This window comes from Mesocricetus auratus, unplaced genomic scaffold, assembly GCF_017639785.1.
Source record: "Mesocricetus auratus isolate SY011 unplaced genomic scaffold, BCM_Maur_2.0 Super-Scaffold_6730, whole genome shotgun sequence".
Lineage (NCBI taxonomy): Eukaryota > Metazoa > Chordata > Mammalia > Rodentia > Cricetidae > Mesocricetus > Mesocricetus auratus.
The window spans coordinates 15,905,137-15,924,511 of record NW_024429184.1 but is presented as its reverse complement, the minus strand read 5'-3'; the positions used below and the strand labels follow the sequence as shown (position 1 = coordinate 15,924,511).

Genomic DNA, 19,375 nt, shown 5'->3' with positions numbered 1-19,375 from the left:
GTGAAGAATATTGGGTATGGACACGGCTACTCACAGACTCAATGAATGAGCACCTTCAGGAGGAGAATGCTTTATGTGAACCCCTCAGCAAGCACAGAGAATTAACTCCTCCCACACCTACCCCTGCAGTATAAGCAGAAATAGATTCCAAATCCCATGTCTGCCTCCCTCCTCAACCCTTAGGCTGGAGGTGTCCTCGCCCCTCCATACCCCTGCCCTCCTCCCTGACAGGCAAGGGAAGACATTGCCCCCGTTTGGTGGGGGAAATTATCAAGTTCATAAGGCAAAGGCTGCCCCAGAGACAAGGGCACTGGTGTTGAGAAGCTGCAGTTCTTCCGGAACGGTGTGTCCAGGGTCCTGATGTTACTGACACCCTGGAGGAATGTCAGGATGAGGACAGTGCCACCCTTCCCCAAGCCAGAACAGAAGAGCCTCCCCCCATACCTAGTCCCCCCCCCACACCTGTAGCTGTGGTGCTCTCTGTAGCCAGAACGTTTCAGGCTGTTCCTGGCGGTAATCATGAGGCTGTGGGAGAAGAGACACAGTAACTCCCGGGTCTTGGCCTCTTCTCAATTTCTGGTTGCTGTTTCCCGGTGCTGGGCAGAGCCCAGCCAGGGCGGGCTGGTTCTCACCTTTGTGGGGGCTGGAGGCCCTGTTTGTACCAGCTTTGCTCTGTAGTCACCGTGTGTCACTGACTTGGCTTCAAAGAGCATCCTGGAAGGCTCTTGCTCTGCCTGGACCTCTTTACTGTGTAGCCCAGAGAGGTCAAGGCCAGGCCCAGTTTCCCCTCCTCCCTTCCCCCCTCCCCCTTCCCAGGCTCTCACCAGATCTGGTGGTGCAGGAGCCTCTCCAGCCTAGCTTCCCGCTCCCCTGTGGGAGGAGGCCAAGAAGCAGCTTCAGAAACAGTTGAGAAGGGAAATCCTGGGGTTTGCCCTTAGAGCCACCAAACCATCCACAGTCCCACCAGAAAGTCCTGCCCCCCTTTCTTTCTTTTGTTTTCTGCCTCCTGGGCTCTTTCTGGTCCCGTCTCCCATGCTTCATACCTCGAAGTGGCTGACAGACATATCTTGGGGGCCTGTATGAGTCTTTCTGGATGGTGCTAGAAGGCATGGGTGACTGGAATTGCGTGCTCAGCAGTCCCTGGTGTCCGTGTCGGAAGAAGTAACTTTCAGAACCATCCTGCAGTCTTGGGATTTGATCCAAGTGGTTGGTGGCTCTCTGTGGACCACATGTTCAGTGACTACGAGCTCCCGTCTCAGTCCCACCCTCATCACAAACTATTGGTTCCTCTAGGAAACTGGGGTCGGCCTTCAGGAGAGGGGAGCAGGCCAAACCTTCATACCTCTTCCTCCCAGTTGTAAAGGAGACACTGGCCACGCGGCAGTATTTTACAGAGCTCAGGTTTCCTTTCAACCCCTGGGGGTTTCCATGGCCCTCGGACTCCAGGTTCTCCGACTTGCAGAGGTTCCCAGGGTTGTTGGTATGGCTCATAGTAGCAGTACTGACTCCAAGGGAGCAGATCTGGTGGGATGCTTCTGAACCATTGAGGAATGCTGGCGCTGACCTTAGGTTCAGAGTCAGCAGGCTTAGGGGCAGGAGCAGGCTCAGGGGCAGGAGCAGGAGCGGGTTCGGGGGCAGGAGCAGGTCCAGATGTAGGACCGGAGCCCGAGCCCGAGCAAGGACCAGAGCTGTGATCAGAGCTACAGCAAGGATAAGAAGAGGTAGGCGCAGGGGTTGAACTGTGGTCTGTGGCACAGGGTTTCCGAGGTACATAAGAAACATACAGAGGCTGATAGCCAAACCTCCCATGGCCTATCTGACGGGATCCAGGGCAGGTAGCCTCGAGAAGGCTGTCGGAAGAGTGCTCTGTGAGCACAGGATACGGCCTACGAGCCGACCCACATAATACATCTGGGGCAGTTACGGCCCCGGACCTGCGGGGAGACCTAGGACTGCCGCTCGAAGAAAGGATAGGTTCTGAAGTGCTCTGAAGTCCTTCGGAGCTGGGCTGTGCATCTAAAGATCTGAAAGAAACAAATACGTCAAGGATGTCAAAATCGCTGCGAAATTAGTCCGTTGACCTTCCTTGTTCTGCGATCCAAAGCTCTTACCGCGACTCCTCAGTAGACTCGGCGGTCTCCATTTTCAGACGCTAGCTACCGGGTTGCCATGGAGACGGCAAACAAATCCAGGAGACTGCGCACAACTAGAGCTGGGCGGACCGAGGTGGAGGGTAGGACAGGAGATAAACAAACACTCCAGGGGCGGAAGTCTTAGATTTGGTGCTCCCCGAGTCTCAGCTCCATTCTGCCTCACATGGACTTTTAGGGTTCCGCTACTCTGAACCCTCGGTTCCGTGCCCAACTTGATTCGTTGTGACTAAGGTGACTTACGGGAATGCACTGGAGACAAGTCCAGTTCATCAATATGAACTCTTGTTTGCTTGGTTCATTCCCTAAATTGGAGAGCAGTCTTTTTTTTTTTTTTTTTTTTTAAGTCTAGGGATAAAAATACATGAGGTAGGGTCTGAGAATGCGGCTTGCCCAGTATGGGCCAGGTCCTGGGCTCTGTCCTCAGCACACACAGATAAAGAAATAACAGCAAAAGGAAAGGGAATATGGTAGGTAGATCTCTGTCCTGCCATCCAGGCAAATTTCTACTGATGTTTTTTTTTTTTGTTTTTTTTTTTTTGTTTTTGTTTTTTATCTTCCTAGAGGCCTGGCCATTAGAAACTAGCAGATCTGCCTTATGCACTCCTGTAACCTCTGATTAGGTCATAGGACCTTGTATTCTTACCATGGTCAAGAGAGATTATAACTCCAAATCAACTTCCTTTCACCTTTGTGGTATAAATGTTACATATTTAAGACAGGAATGCAAAACTGATGGGGAATAAGTTTTATTAATGCGACAGGATTTCTTTTCCCTTTCTCCACCCAAGCATCCAGGTCTGTGGTCCCGGGTCACCTGGCGGGTTAGCCAGGTGGCCACTGCAGCTGTCGGCCTCCAAGGACGTGAATATGCAGGTGATACACTGACTGCGCGCCCATCTTCCCATCATTCACCACTGAAATGAGCTTGAGGTTAGTGGTCAGTGTCGCCAGGAGAGGTCAAGGAATAAAGCTCACACTGAGGAACAGGGATTCATAGGTGAGCGGACCAAAGGACAAAAGTCACTCACCAAGTCGATACCCATCTTTTAGACCCTCGGCCTTTGCCATCTTCTTGGCCACAAGGAGTAAGTGTCCTAGAAGCTACAGGGAGAGGAGAGGGAGAGGTGGTCCCTTTCATAGCTTAATCCAGGGCTCCCCCCAGACAGGTCGCTGGCCCTGTTCTCCCCACCTGCTGGTCGTCTTCTTCAGCCTGGCTAATTCGAGGAATGGGCTTCTTAGGAATGACCAGAAAATGCACAGGAGCCTGAGGGGCCACATCACGGAACACTAGACACTGGGAACAGTGACAGGTGAGAGATCACTGTACCTTCATCAGACCCAATGGCACCTATGAAATTCTTAGGAGGGCTGGACCCTACAGGGGTCTTCACCTGTTGGTCTTCATATAGAATGTCAGCTGGGAGGCTTCGGTCCAAAATCCGGGAGAAGATGGTTGGCGCTGCTCCTCCAGGAGCTGCTTTCTGGGCCTTGGCCACTTCACCCCCGTCAGCCACACCTGCATGTCCCCGGACCTTCCGGTGGACCCAAGGGAGAGAGCTGGCAGTAATTTCCCCATGCACTTAGCTGGGGCTGGAAGAAGCTGGGCTCTAAGAGTGATTCTAACGTCATTCCCCTAAGAAGCTGTTAGTGGTTCCACTTAGGGAAAGTCCCTGGGTTTCAAGGCCTGCGTAGCAAAGGGTGGGCCAGATGGTGGTGAGCCTGGTTACAGAGCACGCAGTAATCACTATGAAGGGTTGAGGAGTGCAAGTGTTTCCTGCAAATGTGCCCAAAGAAATCCAGCACTGTAGGAAAAAAGACCCAGAAATCGGTCATGCCAGCAGCACCCGGGATGGGGAGGCAGGAGGATCGGGAACTCTAGGCTAGTGTGGGATACATAAGACACTGTCCCCAAAAGCAAACAAAATGACATTGAGGTCTCAGTTCCTATGCTACCATTAAATACATCAGATACATCCCTGAGAGCTTCAAAGAATGGTTTGAGTCCTGTCCTAGGAGAACTTGAAGCTCTTTATTTACTGTGTTTCCACTTATTTCTACTATGCGTTTTCTGATCTTTAAGCCTTGGTTTTTTTTTTTTTAATATATTTGTCCTATCTGACATTGGCTGAGCTCTCATTTGGGTGTCACATTTGATATCTTATTGTGCTATTTTGCCTGGTGTTGTTAGCCCTGGTAATTTTGCTGCCTCACTCTCTTAAGTGCCGGGATTACAGATATGTGCCACCATGCTCGGCTTCCTACACTGGACTTTAATTTCAGCAACTAGAGTCAGCTGAGTTATGTAAGAATTCAACTAAGTGAACTCGGCTCTACCATAGGGGGCAGGAAGTAAGACTATCCCAGTTTCCCTCCGGTTCAGAAGGCCGGAATCAGTGCGTTACACTGATGGGAAACTGTGGGATAAATTAAATCACTGTTGGAAAATGAAAGAGCAATGCTGGCTCGCGTTACAGGGCTAGAGATTCGAGAACAGCAGGCTAGCTCCCGGAGGGAGAGCTCACTTCCTGGAGGGGGCACAGCAGAGGCAGGCCGGAGCACGCTCCCGGCCATCATCATCACCAGCTCCGTCCCAACCGGGATGCCCCCGGCTGTTCCGGGAAGCGGTCGCCGCCAGATCGCTTCTCGGTGACTCGACCGCACAGTCCCAGACATTGACCCTTGGGAAAGGCAGTGGCTCTGCAAAGATGCGCGACGCGCGTGCCGGCCCTGGAATGCGCCAGTGCCCGCAAGCCCCCTCTTCCCTCCTGGTGCTTCTCACCTGCGCCCCCCGGGGCCACGCGGCCGCCAGGGTTCTGCGCGCAGTGCGCAAACCCACTGCCAGCAGCACGGCAGCAGCCATCTTCCCGGAGCCGGCGGCCGGGCAGGCGCAGCCCCATTGGCCGCGTCCGTTGGGGGCGGATCCCGCCGTGCAGCTCATTGGCTGCCTCTGCTAAAGCAGGGCCAATTTTTGTTTAGTAGCGTGTAAATTCTTTTTCCATTGGATCCCTACTTTCGCTCTGAGATATATTCCTACGCCATTGGAAGAACTAAAACTGGGGGTGGGATTTTTTCTAATGGGTTCAGGTTCACCACCTTGACCGAGCTTTGGTTGAGGATCCTGAGTGGGTGGGACTTGCTCGTTCTAGGCCCGTTCCCTTTTAGCTCTGCCCCCCATTGGAAGAGGGCGAGGCCTCGCCACCTGCTGCACAAAAGGCTAAACGTAGTGCGGACCCTTCTCCGCACTGGCCAGGAGGGCGGGGTTCTCAGGACATTCGGCGCTTATTGGTTCCAGGAGTCACACGGGCGGGGCTCAAAGTGAACGTGGACTAGGTCTTTTTAATCTGTAGGGTAGGTACCTAACCATTCCAGTTCTTTGACCACTTCAAAGATCTAAAGCGTATTGTAGGAAAGTCTTTTTTTAAATTTCGGTCAATTTGTTTTATGTTCTTGTTCCCATTTACATCAATACTATGCAGTCAGTTTTCAGAACATTCCCCCCTCCCCCGCTTAAACAGGCGAGGATAGGAGCATCCTATGTATACTGTATTGTGCATTAATTACCGTTTATTTTTCCCCACTTCATAAGTGGTGTGTGGTGCCGTTAGCTCTGTGAGGCAGCAAGTTTGTTTTGTATACATAAACGTTTTTATCGTTTATGCGTCTGCCTGTGGGTTATGTACATGCGAGTGAGGGTGTCCATGGCTGCTAGGAGGCATAGGATGACCTGGAGCTGGAATTACAGGCTGTTGGGAACCTGATGTGGGTGCTGGTAGCTGAGTTTCAGTGCTCTCCAAGAGCCCTTAACTGCATAACCATCTCTTCAGCACCTAGAGATTGGTGTGTATGTGTACGTCCGCGTGGGTGCCTGACACAAGAGGGTGTCAGAGATTCTGGAGAGCTGGAGTGACATGCAGGTGCTTGGGAGCCGCCAGATGTGGACCACGTTTCAGTACTCTCTAAGAGTGGCAAGCACTGAACCATCTCTCCATTTCCACTTGAGGGGCAGAAGCAGAAGGATCATTCATGCATTGCAGGCCAGCCTGGTCTACGTAGCAAGACTCAGCCTCAAAATAGATCAGTATTTCCCCAAATACTCACCATCTGGTGAGTTCTGGTCTGGCACAATAGTGTAAGTTACCCCTATGTCTCTAGAGGCTGTTTTGTTTTTGCACATGGCCTGTTATATAAATGCTCAATAATTGTTGAGTATTTGGTGTTTCACTTTTCCATTTTCTTATATATAGTAATAAATGGCATGTTTATTATTCACATATTTTTTCAAATTAGTATAGTTTATATATTTTACAATGACTACATACCATGTCCCCAATGACCTGATCACAGTAACTCTTCTATAATTGAATTATTTTTATATGAGTATCATAGCACATACAACCAATGTTGAGAAACTTGTGGCATATTAGCACTCTGTTTTACACAGATACATTACTCGCCCTTTCTTCTTCCCAGGGTTGATATGTGATCACATAATTTTGCTCTGGGGTCCTAGCAATCCGGACTGCAGCCTTTCCTTTTCTAAATATCAGGAAATGTAGGGTCACCTTGCCCCTGAGCCCTAGGAGTGAGACTTGAAACTTGCCCCAGAGAAGGGCAACAGTTCATTGGAGCTGAGATGAGAAGGGGGTGGAAATCTAGAGGGCACTGAGCTGTCAAGCTGGATATTTCTTTGGGTTCTTATGGAGTGCAGGCAAGCCAGGCTATACCTGTCATGGATGTAGCAACTGAGGCCCAAAGAGGGAACCTGGCATCTCGAAGCCCACCAGAGTCAGTCTGTCCTGTGGCATAAAATCACCTGTGGAGTTCTCGTGCTCCCTGGCTTTCACAACGTTGATGCAGACCACAGCCTCCTTATTCCAAACACTCGCCGTCACCTGCAGCTGCTTTCTGAAAGCGGCATGCTCTGCAGACCCCACCACCGTCCCCTGCGCTGCAGCCGATGCCAACACACCTGCTCCCGGACCTCACTAGAGCTTTCTTACTCCCGTGACAGCTGTTGTTTCCCGGCACCTCTCCTCCCCGTTGTAACATCCCTTCACGTCTTCAGGCCCGTTGCTTCTGCCTTCTTTTCCTCACTGTCCTGAAACCATTCCATCAGCAGCCGTTGGCCTAAGCAGTGTTGCCTCTGTCCTCTAACCAGATTCTCACTTCCAACCACAACAAACGCTCAGCTATGCGCTGGCCATGACTTTCTCGGATTCCCCGAATCAGCTTCCCCAGTGCTCACCTTTCTCTTCCAGTCTCCCATTCCCCACCAAGCCCTTTCTCGCTTCACAGAGAGTGTATAATGTCTCCAGAGGGGAACTTCTGGGAGGTCCTACTTTCTGCAGCTCAATTCCCTTCTTTGTCTTAAGAGACGAAGTCTCTCTTCATCACAGCAAATGCCTTCACCTCTGCCCTGGCCTCGTTCCCTGTTTCCTCCATGTCTGAGATCTTGTCTCATCAAGCATCTCTTTTCCCTTCTGCATCCTTCAAGATCTTTTTGTATATGAGCCTCTTCCTCCTGTCCTTCTTAAAAAGTTGCTTCCTTCATTTACAACCTGGGTATCGCCTGATTTCTTTCTTCTAATTCTTACCCAAGCTCCTTGAAGAGACCCCTTTCAAATTAATGGATATTTATTTGGCGTTTACTTCCACCATGCCTGTGTGAAACCACACTGTCCAAAGCCTCCAAACACCTACTAATTGCAATGTTTTTGCCTCATGGAGCCCCAGCTACATCTGAAATCTCTGCCTATTCTATTCTTCAAACATTCTCCCTCCTTGGCTTTCTTGAAGCTAGTCTCCTAGTGTCAGAGCTGGCAGCTTGAATGGTCATGACAGAGGAAGATGGCTGGAGTCAGCCTTCATTTTGCTTGGTGCTGTCTCTTGCCTGTAGTTAGGCCTGACTCTAAATTGAGTCTTGATGCTACCTGTCCCATATAGAGCCAGGTCAGATTCTATTGGCTTCCACTTTTATTGTTGACCTTGGCCAGGCTCAGAAAGGCCTGAGCCAGGTGTTGACAGTGTCTGTCCCTGGAGGAGGGAAGAGCAGAGGTGAATGGGTCAGATATGGGGGTCAGGTTTAGAGCGAGGCTGGAGGCTGCTTGGGCCAGGGAGTTCAGGGGATCTAGGGTGGGAACTGGGCTGGCCAGAGACACCCTGCATCTGGAGGGCCTCAAGGTCAGAGTTGGTGAGGATGACATCTCGGAGGGCAGGCATCTCTGCAAAAGGTACATAGTCTGCTCCTGGGGGTGGAAAGCAGTGCAGGCATGGGCTGTGGGGAGGGCTGGGGATGAGAGACCTGGAGAGGATGGGGAGAGGTGGGAGAGCCTTTCTGCCTGGCCTTTCTGATTACAGATGCTGGCATGGTCCCCTGTCCCATGTCGCCCCCTTACCATAAGGTCTCCCTCCTCTTCGCCTGGTCTCCTCAGTCTCGAAGAAAGTCTCGTGTTCCTCCCAGCGCCGGTCACAGGCCGCACAGAGGAAATTTGACTCAAAACAGTTGCAGGAACACCCTATGGCAAAAGTGCACCAAGAAGAATATAAGGAATTGATGGTGGCCCCACGAGCTGACATGTTCTCACATCATCTTCCTCTTAAATTTGTCTCTCCCCACCCAAGCACCCCTGTGCACTACAAGTTACCGCGGTGCCTGCAGGGATGAGCTCCGGTGGCCGCATGCTCTTCATGAGTATGTTTGCAACGACATTGGGCTCTCCAGGCTTTGGGATCGAAGGTGGCCCGTCTCTTAAGCCAGAACTCACCTACCTCCTCTGGGCGTGACGGGATGAAACAAAACATGAGGCACCTGCACTGGCTCATGCCGCAGGGCACCGACAGATCTGGGAGGATGGGGTGGTAGAGAATTAGACCAGCACCTGGAGAACCTGGCCTCCCTGTAGCAGATCCATGTTCATCCCTCCCTGTGCAGATCCATGCCTGACCCATGATCCTCCCTCCCTGTGCAGATCCATGCCTGACCCATGCTCATCCCTCCCTGTGCAGATCCATGCCTGGCCCATGTTCATCTCTCCATCTCTCTCTCCAAGACATGAAAGAGTACAGTAGCCCCTCCGTACTTGACAAGTCTGGCAACTTCTTACCTGAGAGGATGTGGTGTTCTTTCAACAAATGTCCACAAAAGCACTTGGACTCATTTCCAATCCGGAAACAGTCCCATAAGTAATGGGGGCAGCGCCAGCCAATGTAGAGACCTACATATAGAGGGATTAATAGGAAGAATGAAAAAGAAAAAAAATCCTAAGCTCCCTACAAGTGTCCTGATGGGTCCCATGGAGTGGGGGTGAGGAACCACCCCCCTCCATACACTGCTATATCTGTCTCCACTAGGGAGCCCTCACCTCTGGCCCTCAGACTCTTTTCATTAGTTTTATTATCCCAAGGTATCATTGTTTCCCTTCCTATCTCAGGATCCACCCCATGTCTGTCAGTCTAGCCAAGATAGCCGAAGGCAGTCTCCTGTTTCAGAGCAGGGAGATTAGAGGTGACACTGAAGATGAACACGAGGCACCAGTGTCTGTAAAGTGTCCTACCTCCTCCCCTCTCCGTGCTAGTGTCCAACCTTTCTGAAGTGTTTATAGAGAGCCAGAGAGAAGCTAACTGGCCAGGTGGACAGTAGGTCACAGGGACTGGCTCCTGAGGAGAGTTATTAGTGAAGGACCTGGAGAAACGGCGGAAGTTGGGCGGAGCTGGTGCCAAGAAGCAGGAGGAAGCTTATCCCCTAACTCTCCAGGCTGACACCTCTGTCACCCCTTCTGTGTCCTAGTGCTACGTAGCTGATGCCCTCTATGATCCTGAGAAGGGTGGCTGATGGCTGATGGCCCTCCAGAGATCAGGAGAAAAGGGGCAGGCCAGAAGTCATGGCTGGAAGATCAATAAACAAGCAAGCAGACAAACAAGCAAATAAAATCTAAGTTTCGAGGAATGGAAAGGGACTATTGAAAGGAAAGTGAGGCAAGTGTCCTCGGATACAGGCACCAGTAGGTGGCTACAAGTTCTTGGTGTTAGCAGTGGGGTCTCAGAGACTCCAGCTCCATGGCAAGACCTACCATAAGTCAAGGGCAGGGCTAAGAGGTGACAGGAGAACAGGACAGAACCTCCTACTTGTCTTCTCATTCTTCATGAGAGCAGAGAGAATCTCAATTCTTATTCAGAATCTTGCTCGAGTCCCTCTGGGGGACTGTAGTTGTAGTACTCTTATACCTGTTAGAGGCCTCAACAGAAATGTTGCCTCTTCTAAAAGTTGTCCCTGGCTTCCCCACAAGAGAAGGGTCTATATTTTCATCCATATCTCTAATCCTACCATGAAAGAGACGTCAGAGAAGATAGACTGTCTGACTGAAAGTGAACACGTTCCTTTAGAGGCAATCCACAGTTCTGTGCCTCGAGCCAGGTGTTCTTATCTTACCCATAGTGCATAAGGCTCTAAATCCTGTTTAGGTGTGGCTTTGGCTTGGCTGCTTCCGGCATCAGGACCCTGCTGTACCTGGAATGTTTGGTTGAGGGCACAGGCAGAAGCAAAGTCACAATGGGTGGGTGGGAGCCAGGACTCCATGAGAGGAATTCTGAACTCTACAAAAGCTGAACGTAGTGGCTGAGCAGGTGATGTGCAGGCTTGAAGCTGAATTTGCCTGAAGATCAAAGTTTGGTTGGTCTAAGCACGGATGTTGGAATCAGTGTCTTACATTCAGATACAGAGTTTGAGTAGAGGCTGGAAAGAACACCCCAGATTATATCATTCTATTCTATTCTATTCTATTCTATTCTATTCTATTCTATTCTATTCTATTCTATTCTATTCTGTGTCCTTAGAGTGGAGAAACTGACTTTTGACTCAGGACTCCATTTTCTGATTCCAAACCCTCTTCCTGTTGAAGTGGATTAGGCATACAAAGGAGATATTATCTTGGATGCCTTTCTGACTTGGTACAGCTGCATAGCCATGCTTGTATATCAGCACCTGACTTCTAGGTTTCCTTACTGCATACAGCTGTCTTTACATGGAGGATGCATCTCCATCCTAGCTCTCTCCTGGGCTTCAGATTCACAGGGTCATCTGTCTATTACATTCTCACCAGCATGTTCCATTAAGCACGTGCCCAGATTTCACCTCTAACCTCTCGGCCTTTGTCCTCAGTTCACCAGGTTTGCATGTGCTCCAAATGTTCTCACTTCACTTAGACAAGCCAAAAGCCTAGATGTTGTCACCCCAGGCATTTACAATTTCTTAATTACTCTACACACCCAGCAATCCTTGTTAGTGCTTCCTGGACCTTTCCATCTGTCTCTGCCGTCACCCAGTGACTCTTGGATTATTACCAGTGGAGTCTTCCTGTGTTCAATCTTGCCTTCTCCTGTCTACTCTAGTGCCAGAGTGATAGTTTAAAAGCACAAATCTGTTAGTTGTCCTATTTTAAAATATCTTGGTGATTCTCAGGTACCCTTGGGATGTAACTATGACTCCACATTGGCACAAAAATCCCTGCACAATTCTCAGTTTCCAGAACTGAGTTAGTGCTGCCCCCACCAATATTCGTGCGCAAGGCAAAACACTACAGTTCCCTAGATTCCTTGTTGTGTCATATCTCTTTTATTTTAATTAAACTTTTTTGATAGGCTCCTTTTATTGTGCAGTTCAGGCTAGCCTGGAACTCACCATGTAGACTGTGACAGCCTCAAACTTGTGATCCTCCTGCCTCAGCCTTCCAAGTGCTGGGTTCATAGTTGTGCACCAGTATACCCAGCTTGTCTGTCTCTTCTTACCATCTCACAGATATTAGCTTCAACAATCTTTCCTTCCAATGCTTATCATTTCTCTAGCACCCTCAACTGGGTGCCTCTTTCCTCTGTCTCTGCAGGACTCTGGTCATAGCAATTTGTTGCCTAAATTATAATGGTCATTTTACGTATTGGAATTGCTTATTAGAGAACATGTTGTCTGAGGGATCTTTGTTATTTGTTTTTTTTAAGGTGGGGTCTCTCTGTACATTTGAGGGACAAGGCTTATCTTTGAGACCTTTCTTGTCCTACTGCTTACACAACTATAACTCAACAGTTGGCATATAGTTGGTGCATAATAACTGACTGTTGAAAGAATTTTTGGAAAATTTCACAATTCAAATTTCTCGGCACAAATTCTTAGGGAGTCTTGACTCAAGATCTTCAACATCAGAATTGAGTACACAAACTAGTTGTTTAAGCAGGAAAACACAGGCATTTAAAACAAAGAAGAAATACAGAGGTCTCGAAGAATAAGGAATGGACAGGAGGACCTAAAAGAGTAAAGAGGGGACTGGACAGAAACTGTATTTGCAGAAAAATGTAACAGCAATGGATGTTAACATAACCAAACAGAGATTTCACTATCAGTGGAAACTCAGAAACAGAGATGAAGGGCACGGGGAAGAGGGCATGGAAGTGGGGTGAATAAATTACATAAAGGAGGATAAGAATATAGGATGTTTTAGTTGTTTTTAAATCTTGGTCCTGTTGATGCAGTTACACTTCCATCATAAGCAGAAGAGAAGTTTGAGAGGCCTGAGAAAATGCAGTGCTTTCCTTTCGATTCACCGAGACAGTTCGGAATCATAGAGGAGCAGAGTGGCCCTCCTACTGAGACTGACAATCCTTAAGATGGTGATATCCAATAACACGGGTTGACATGCCGTGTGCCTTGTGTCTACACAGCCCATCTGCACACCCATTACACAGATGCAGCTTCTGCTCACAGGCCTACCGAGAGTTCTCATTACATATAGCTCAGTGGGTAGTGGGCTTGTCTGGCACTCACATAAATCCCAGCACCACGTAAAACCCGTTGTGGTAGCACACAGGAAGTAGAAGCAGGGGGTCAGGAGTCCAAGATCATCCTTAAAGGTCATCATTGACTATAGGAAGTTTGAGACTAGTCATGATCTGGACCACATGAGACCCTGTCCCAAAAGGGGGTTACTAATTCTGAGACGGTACTTGAACTCAACAGGGTTATTAGGACATATATCTCCTTTGATGGGGACCCTCAAGGGTTTTGGATACTCATATGGTCATGGATCTGGCATGCAGAAGTGACAGTCTTTAATGGAGTAAAAGGACCAAAATCTTTTGCCATGTCCATATGAGAACAAGGTTCTTAGAGACTGCCCAAGGTCCTGGGGCTACTCTTTTTTTGTTTGTTTGTTTTTTTTTTTTTTTTGGCTTTTTTGAGACAGGGTTTCTCTGTGGCTTTGGAGACTGTCCTGGAACTCACTCTGTAGACTAGGCTGGTCTCGAACTCACAGAGATCCGCCTGCCTCTGCCTCCCGAGTGCTGGGATTAAAGGCATGTGCCACCACCGCCCAGCCTGGGGCTACTCTTAAGGGTTGTTCTGGCATAGACTATCTGGCTGCTACATCCAGTGCTGGCCCGCAACTCTTCTGTTGGTGACAATTTTAGTTATTTTAGTACATCTCTCTATTGCTACTTAGACTCTTTATGAAATCTCCAGTGCTTTCAGGCTAGCCCACCTGCTCCCCTTCCAGATTCCAGGCAGGTGGATTGGCCATTTCCACATTGAAGGGGCAGGTTCCCAAATCTGTTGGACTGGAAGCTGTCCATGGCCTGTTACAGGTCTCTGGAAGGCCACTAGAGCTCACCTGTCTGGATGGCCCTCAGGGCTGAATCCTTCTCCCATTGGAAAAGATTGTTCACTTGAGCTCCAAATTTCTCTCTGTGCATTGTCTTAGCCACATCCGCCAGCTCGACCCGCTTAGCAGGGACCACTGGGCGGCTTGTATAACCTGAGAAAGGAGGGGTTGAGTAACCAGTGGGGCAGCGAAAGGGCCTTAAAACTAAGAGGAGCCACATGTAAGAGTAGCCCAGTCCCCCAACTGCTGGGTAAGCCAAGGACAGTGCCAGAGTCACAGGGACAGGGGAAAGGCAGGAACAATTACCACTGACTCTTTTCTCCTTCTTCTTGCTCGCATGCGACTCAGGCCTGGCTACACGAGCAGTGACGTCGCTGGTCCCCACTATCAGCTCATCCTCTTTGGCCTCCTCCGGCTTTGCAGATGTGTCCACGCTGGCCTGGGTGGAAGGCCCTAAAAGGGGGTGCATTGGGGAGGGCTCATATTCGGGGACCTGGCTCTGTAGGGCTTCATTAGAAGAAAGCTTACGGGAAGACTCAGGGATGTTGTTTGTTGGTGAGGCCTGAGGAGAAGGTTTTTGAACCTCAGAGATAAGAATCTCCTCTGTAGCATTCTCCAAAGGGATCTCAGTGATGGCTTTTTCTAGAGAGGCCACAGAATGGGAAGCGTTTGAAAGTCTTTCAGAGACTTGGGCCTTTAAGGAATCCTGAGATGCTCTGGAAGGAAGCTTAGTGGTATGGGCCGTTAAAGGCGGTTCAGAGAGAGAAGATTCCCAGAGGTCCTCAGAGGCCTCAGCCTCAGGATTCGGTGGAGTAGATGTCACATTTAAAAGGGCGTCGGAGTCAGGAGGCTGTGAACTGGGAGGCTCCAAGGCAGTTTCAGGGCTAGTGGGTTCCTGCAAGTCTTCAGCAGAGGGGTCCTTTAAGGAAGGTTTCTTTGCATCCTTGGTGGCCTGAGGACCTTCTGCGATCTCATTTGCTTCCATCTAGTGGTAGAATAAGGTACAGACTTCATTAGGCTGAGGCTGGAGGGTCTGTAAGTCAGGGCAGAGTCCCAGAGTTCACATATGTTACAGGATAGGGGAAAATTAGTACACCTAAGGCACCAGAAGGAAGAAGAATTCTGGGCTTCAGGGTACAGTACCGGGAGGTTCACTCATGTGCACGCACACGGCATACTACTGTAGGCTGGTAGGGAGCTGGAATTTAAAGATGGAAAGAAAGACAGAAGCTGCCAGAAGCCTATCAGTAGACTGTAGCAGAGGACCACACCCCTGGAGGGGGTCCCAACAAGGTACTTGGCTAATCTAAGGGCAGAGTCTAGGGCATGCCTTAGGACCGTGGAGTTATAGCCATGGAATGCCAGAGTCTGAAGAGGAAGCCAGAGTTGTGGCTTCTAGGAGTACAGGAGAATACTACAGGGCACCCAGCAGGACTTTCTGCATTCTGCTTTTGTCTGGGCACCTCTTCTCTCCCTCCCTCCCTCCCTCCCTCCCTCCCTCCCTCCCTCCCTCCCTCTTCCCTCCCTTCCCCCTCCCCTTCCCTCCCCCTCCTCTTTTTTCCCTCTCAAGACAAGGTTTTACTGTACAGCCCATGCTAGGTTTCTACGTAGTCCAAGCTGGTCTGAACTCCTCATAGGTCTCCTGCCGCAGGCTCTTGAACATGGTATTCTAAAGGTGCATCACCATGCCCAGCCGGCTACTGCTGACTTCCAGATCCACACCGCTAACTCGCTCTCTTTATTCCCTTGCGCTTTAGATGCTTCAGGCCAGGGATTTCCAACTGGATGCTGACTTTGGAAATACATCTTCCAAACACTCCCTAAGTGTATCCCTGTCTGTATTTCCCCCACGTGGTTCCTGTTCTCATGATCGTCCACCTGATTGTATAGTAGCATTGCGTCTCCGCTACCATCCTCAATGTATCTCTCTACTCCGTCTTCCATTTGTGAAACTTACGTTTCCTAACAGCCTAAACAAACACTTTGCTCAGGCACCATGCTGAGCATTGGGGCCAGGTGAACTTGGGATAGAGTCAATGTGACACACAGTGACAATATGAATGACTCATCTCCAGGATGCTGTGGGAAGGGAGGATGCCTGCTCTCTTTCTCCTTCCAGCAAGATCTTTTGAACACACAAAACACTCTGACTCAGACTAAAGGATTACACCCAAGTTTCTTGGTCCTGACATTCAAGGTCTGTTATGATCATGCCCGATCCCCTTCCGGTGCTAAGGACTGAGCGGTGGCCTTTGTACGCTGGCTAGTACTCTATCCCTGAGCTACACCCTCAGCCCTTGGTCTTTTGAGACAGGGTCTGGCCCTAGAATTTGCTATGTAGACCAAACTGGCTTTGAACTGGTAGCAATTCTCCCGCCTCTCCTTCCCAAGTGGCCTTCCAAAGTGCTACCCGAGGGTTCTTGTGTTTCATGGCTCCCTAGTTTTCCCCAGCCATCAGAGACAGTAGCTATCTTTAAGATGGTGCATCTTAAGCTCATTAGAGAGATGGTTCAGCAGAGGACCTGGGTTCAATTCCCAGAACCCATGTGGCAGTTCACAATTGTTTGTAACTCCAGTCCCGAGGGATCTGGCCCTCTTTTCTGGCCTCCACAGGCAGTGTATGCATGTAGTGTACAGATATCCATGCAGGCAAAACATCCATATGCACAAAACTAAAGGCAAAAAGAAGTAATTAAGCGAACTGGAGTCTTTCTAGGGCAAAGTAGGGCAGAGCAGAGGTAGGATGATAAGGATGGATTTCAGGGCTGGGGTGCGGGGCTGTGGAAAAACTACTTACCTCTGGATTTAGGCTTCGGTGGTTGCAAGTCCTTTCTTAGGTCAGGATCTTTACCTGGGTTGGAGGGGGTAGTGTTGGTCCTGACCGAGGGAATGAATCGTTTTGTTTTTGATGAACCAGGCTGTAGTTGCTAAGTGAGAGGTCGTGTTAAGTTTATTGGGGAGACTTGGGCATGTGCAGACCTTCGCAAAGGGACTCTGGCCCGATTGAAGGAAGGGCAGTGAAGGGAAGGGACAAGAGAGGTCCAGGGCAGATGAAGGATGTACTTGACTGAAGCCTCTAGAACCCAGGCCGGGAAGGGACCGGCATCGATCTCCAGGGCAACCGGAACGCCAAGTAGTCTCCATGGCAACAGTAGCCTGGTCATCTGCGTGGGTGAGGTTTTCTGAGGGGACTGCTTTGGATCTAGTTGGGACCTTAGTTGGGCGAGTCTCTGTGTAGGTTGTGCATAGGGGTGGGAGGAACATGGTCTGAGAGGAACCTGGTTTTGTGAGTTTCTGGAAGGTTCCTGTACCATTCTGACATTCACTGGAAGCTGTATCTGAGAAGTCACCCGGGCTCTGTGATTAGGGCGAGAAGGAGGCTCTCTGGTAGGTAGCCCAGCAGGGTTAAGTTAGAGGCCAATAAAATTGGGTAGGGCGGGCTTTGCTGAGAGGGACCAATGGAATGGGGCGCGGGGCGGAGCGCCAGACGAGCGTCACGCCGAGGACGCCGCGGGGCCTGCTTATCGCCGGTTCAGCGCAGCCCGGAGTCGCCCAGGCCTGAACTCCTACCCAGGTCCCGGTCCCGACCCTGGGCCCTCGAGGACGCCGGAGGCCACCCCCTGGGGGTGGGGAGCGGAGCCGCGGGTCAGCTCTGCGAGCGTCCCGTGCTGGCCTGGCCGGCCCCGCCCCCGCCCCGGGCCATGGCCCAGCCCTTGTCCCGGCCCCTCATCCTATCCCAACCCCAGCCTTGGCCTCCGGCCACGCCCTCGCCCCTCTTCCCAAACCTGCCCCGGCCCAGGCCAATGTCCCAGCGAAAGCCCAGGTCCAGGTCTCCGCTCCAACCCCAGTCCCTGCCTCTGACTTGGCCGCTATCTCCGCCTCGGTCCTTGTTCCAGCCCTTGTCACAATTCCCAGCCCAGCATCTGACCCTGTCCCATTCCCAGCGTTTGCTTGAGCCCCTGGCCCAGCCCCAGCCCTTGCTCCCGTCCCCGTCACACCCACTCCCCCCATCGCATCTTCTGCCCTTGTTTGAGCCCCAGTGCTCAGTCCAACGCAACCCGGTATCCCAGCCTTTGCCCCCATCTCTGTGTTTGCCCAAGCCTCTTCCACTGGCTCCCCGCCTCTCTCATACTCTGCCCCTCTCCCAGCCTCGACTCAGGTCTGGGCTCCAGCTGCCGCCAGCCCTATTGCTGCTGTTGCTGTTTTCTGTCTTTGGTCCAGGGGCTGGTGAGTGCAGAAACAGGGAAGATTGAGAAAAGGACGGGGTTCCAGGGAGGGGTGGCCCGGAAGGAGTCAGGCAAGGTGGGACTTGGGGAGCTAGGTCACTGGGGAAGAGGTGGCGGGGGCGAGGGGGGGAGAGGAGGGCTTGCACCAGAGGTGCATTGGCCGACTTCAGGAGTGGTGTTGCTCGGCTAGTTCAGCAGGTGGCTACGGTCCCCAAAGTGCTCCGGGAGATCTCATGTCCATCCTGACCCCTTGGGCCGGCTTTCCATGGGAAATCTTGGGGACTTTACTCCTTCTGCAAAGTTTTGTGGAGATGACATAGTCCTGTAGAATAGAAGCTTCGATTCTAGCCCCAGATGTGGCCTAACCCTTTGAAATACCAAGCACACATGCAAAAAGGGGTTAAAAACCACTTTTGGGGACACTACGCTGCATTGCACAGATGGATTGGGCTAGTTGTCGTTATCATGAGCTTTCTTCTTGGGCTGGGTCTTCCCCCAAGCAAGTGTCACTGGGCTACAGATAATGCTGGGTACTTTTAAAGCGTGACTGAGGCTCAGCAACGTTCTACAGATGGGGAAACTGCGGCTCAGCGAGGGAGTCATTTGTTCGAAGTTGTATTGTGTGTGGATGGCAATAGTAGGGCTAGAAGAAAGGTTTCCTAGTTCCTGTGACACACTGGTCACCTCCATCCCCTCCCCGGCCTCCCTCTGACTGCATTCCAGGTCCAAGTACTCCTCCATCGGCCCAAAGCGTAATCTCTTTTCTCCCTAGTATGTCTGCAGGGAGGCTTAATTCATAAACTGCTTCTCATTTGGCAGGTGTCAACCCATATCCATCATGTAGCCTAGGAAGTCACTTGGTTGGGAGGGGTGGCCCAGCCTCTTAATGGCTGGGCTGAGGGAAGCAGAGAGGGCCCTAGCCTGAGGGCAGAGAGGGCCTCCTCACGGGAGTGGCTAGTGTTCATGACCTCCGCCCTAAGCCACCTTTGCTGAGTGGCACTCTAGCGAGGGCAGAGATGAGCTCAACAGCCGTTGGCAATAGCAGCTGTGGCTGGAGGCGGGTTCCGTTGATCTCAGTGGTACAGCTTCGGTGTACAGCTTGAGATCAATGCATTCATAAGGTCACGGTCCCGCAGAGATGCGTGGGCATTGTGTAGCTGTGTGCATAATAGGAGTCTGTGTGTGCGGCATGTGTTCATGCTTACATGTTGGTGACATGGATTTTATCTGCGTGTGTATGAGCTGGTGTGTCATTGGAGTGCATATGTCATTGTATGAGGGCGAGGGACATGTGGTATGGCCCACACACTCCTCAGCTTGGCCGGCTCGCCTTATGAGTGGATCACTGAAGTGC

The 19,375-nt window shown here is 50.8% G+C and overlaps 4 protein-coding genes across 7 annotated transcripts in view; 1 reads left to right on the top strand and 3 right to left on the bottom strand.

The window, feature by feature from the left end:
* Positions 1–54: 54 nt before the first annotated feature.
* On the bottom strand, positions 55–2,272 carry Spag8 (sperm associated antigen 8). Its single transcript, XM_005078892.4, has 7 exons — positions 2,112–2,272; positions 1,343–2,024; positions 1,044–1,218; positions 825–870; positions 633–747; positions 463–525; positions 55–374 (listed from the first exon to the last, which is right to left on the bottom strand). The coding sequence occupies exons 1-7, from the start codon at positions 2,141–2,143 to the stop codon at positions 180–182; spliced, it is 1,308 nt and encodes a 435-aa protein (XP_005078949.1). The 5' UTR covers positions 2,144–2,272; the 3' UTR covers positions 55–179.
* A 611-nt stretch (positions 2,273–2,883) lies between these two features.
* Hint2 (histidine triad nucleotide binding protein 2) lies at positions 2,884–5,080 on the bottom strand. Its single transcript, XM_005078784.4, has 5 exons — positions 4,933–5,080; positions 3,545–3,685; positions 3,343–3,447; positions 3,182–3,254; positions 2,884–3,067 (listed from the first exon to the last, which is right to left on the bottom strand). Exons 1-5 carry the CDS (start codon positions 5,011–5,013, stop codon positions 2,976–2,978), a joined length of 492 nt encoding a protein of 163 aa, XP_005078841.1. The 5' UTR covers positions 5,014–5,080; the 3' UTR covers positions 2,884–2,975.
* Positions 5,081–8,113: 3,033 nt separating this feature from the next.
* Fam221b (family with sequence similarity 221 member B) lies at positions 8,114–16,877 on the bottom strand. Of its 2 annotated transcripts, none has more exons than XM_040739340.1 (7): positions 16,593–16,877; positions 14,102–14,780; positions 13,805–13,948; positions 9,257–9,367; positions 8,798–8,995; positions 8,549–8,668; positions 8,114–8,398 (listed from the first exon to the last, which is right to left on the bottom strand). In XM_040739340.1, exons 2-7 carry the CDS (start codon positions 14,778–14,780, stop codon positions 8,217–8,219), a joined length of 1,434 nt encoding a protein of 477 aa, XP_040595274.1. In that variant the 5' UTR covers positions 16,593–16,877; the 3' UTR covers positions 8,114–8,216. The 2 variants fall into 2 exon arrangements, with proteins under 2 accessions (XP_040595274.1, XP_005078948.1); XM_005078891.2 differs by having other exon boundaries at positions 8,114–8,186.
* Positions 16,878–17,162: 285 nt separating this feature from the next.
* The window catches only part of Tmem8b (transmembrane protein 8B), a 30,713-nt gene continuing 28,500 nt past the window's right edge, over positions 17,163–19,375 (top strand). For 2 of the 3 annotated variants that reach the window (XM_013119625.2, XM_005078781.3), the window contains exon 1: positions 17,457–18,022. In XM_013119625.2, coding sequence (XP_012975079.1) covers positions 17,497–18,022 — 526 coding nt within the window. In that variant the 5' untranslated portion in view covers positions 17,457–17,496. Of the gene's footprint in view, positions 17,183–17,456; positions 18,023–19,375 lie in introns of those variants that run through there. The other variant, XM_040739315.1, reaches the window with a different exon arrangement.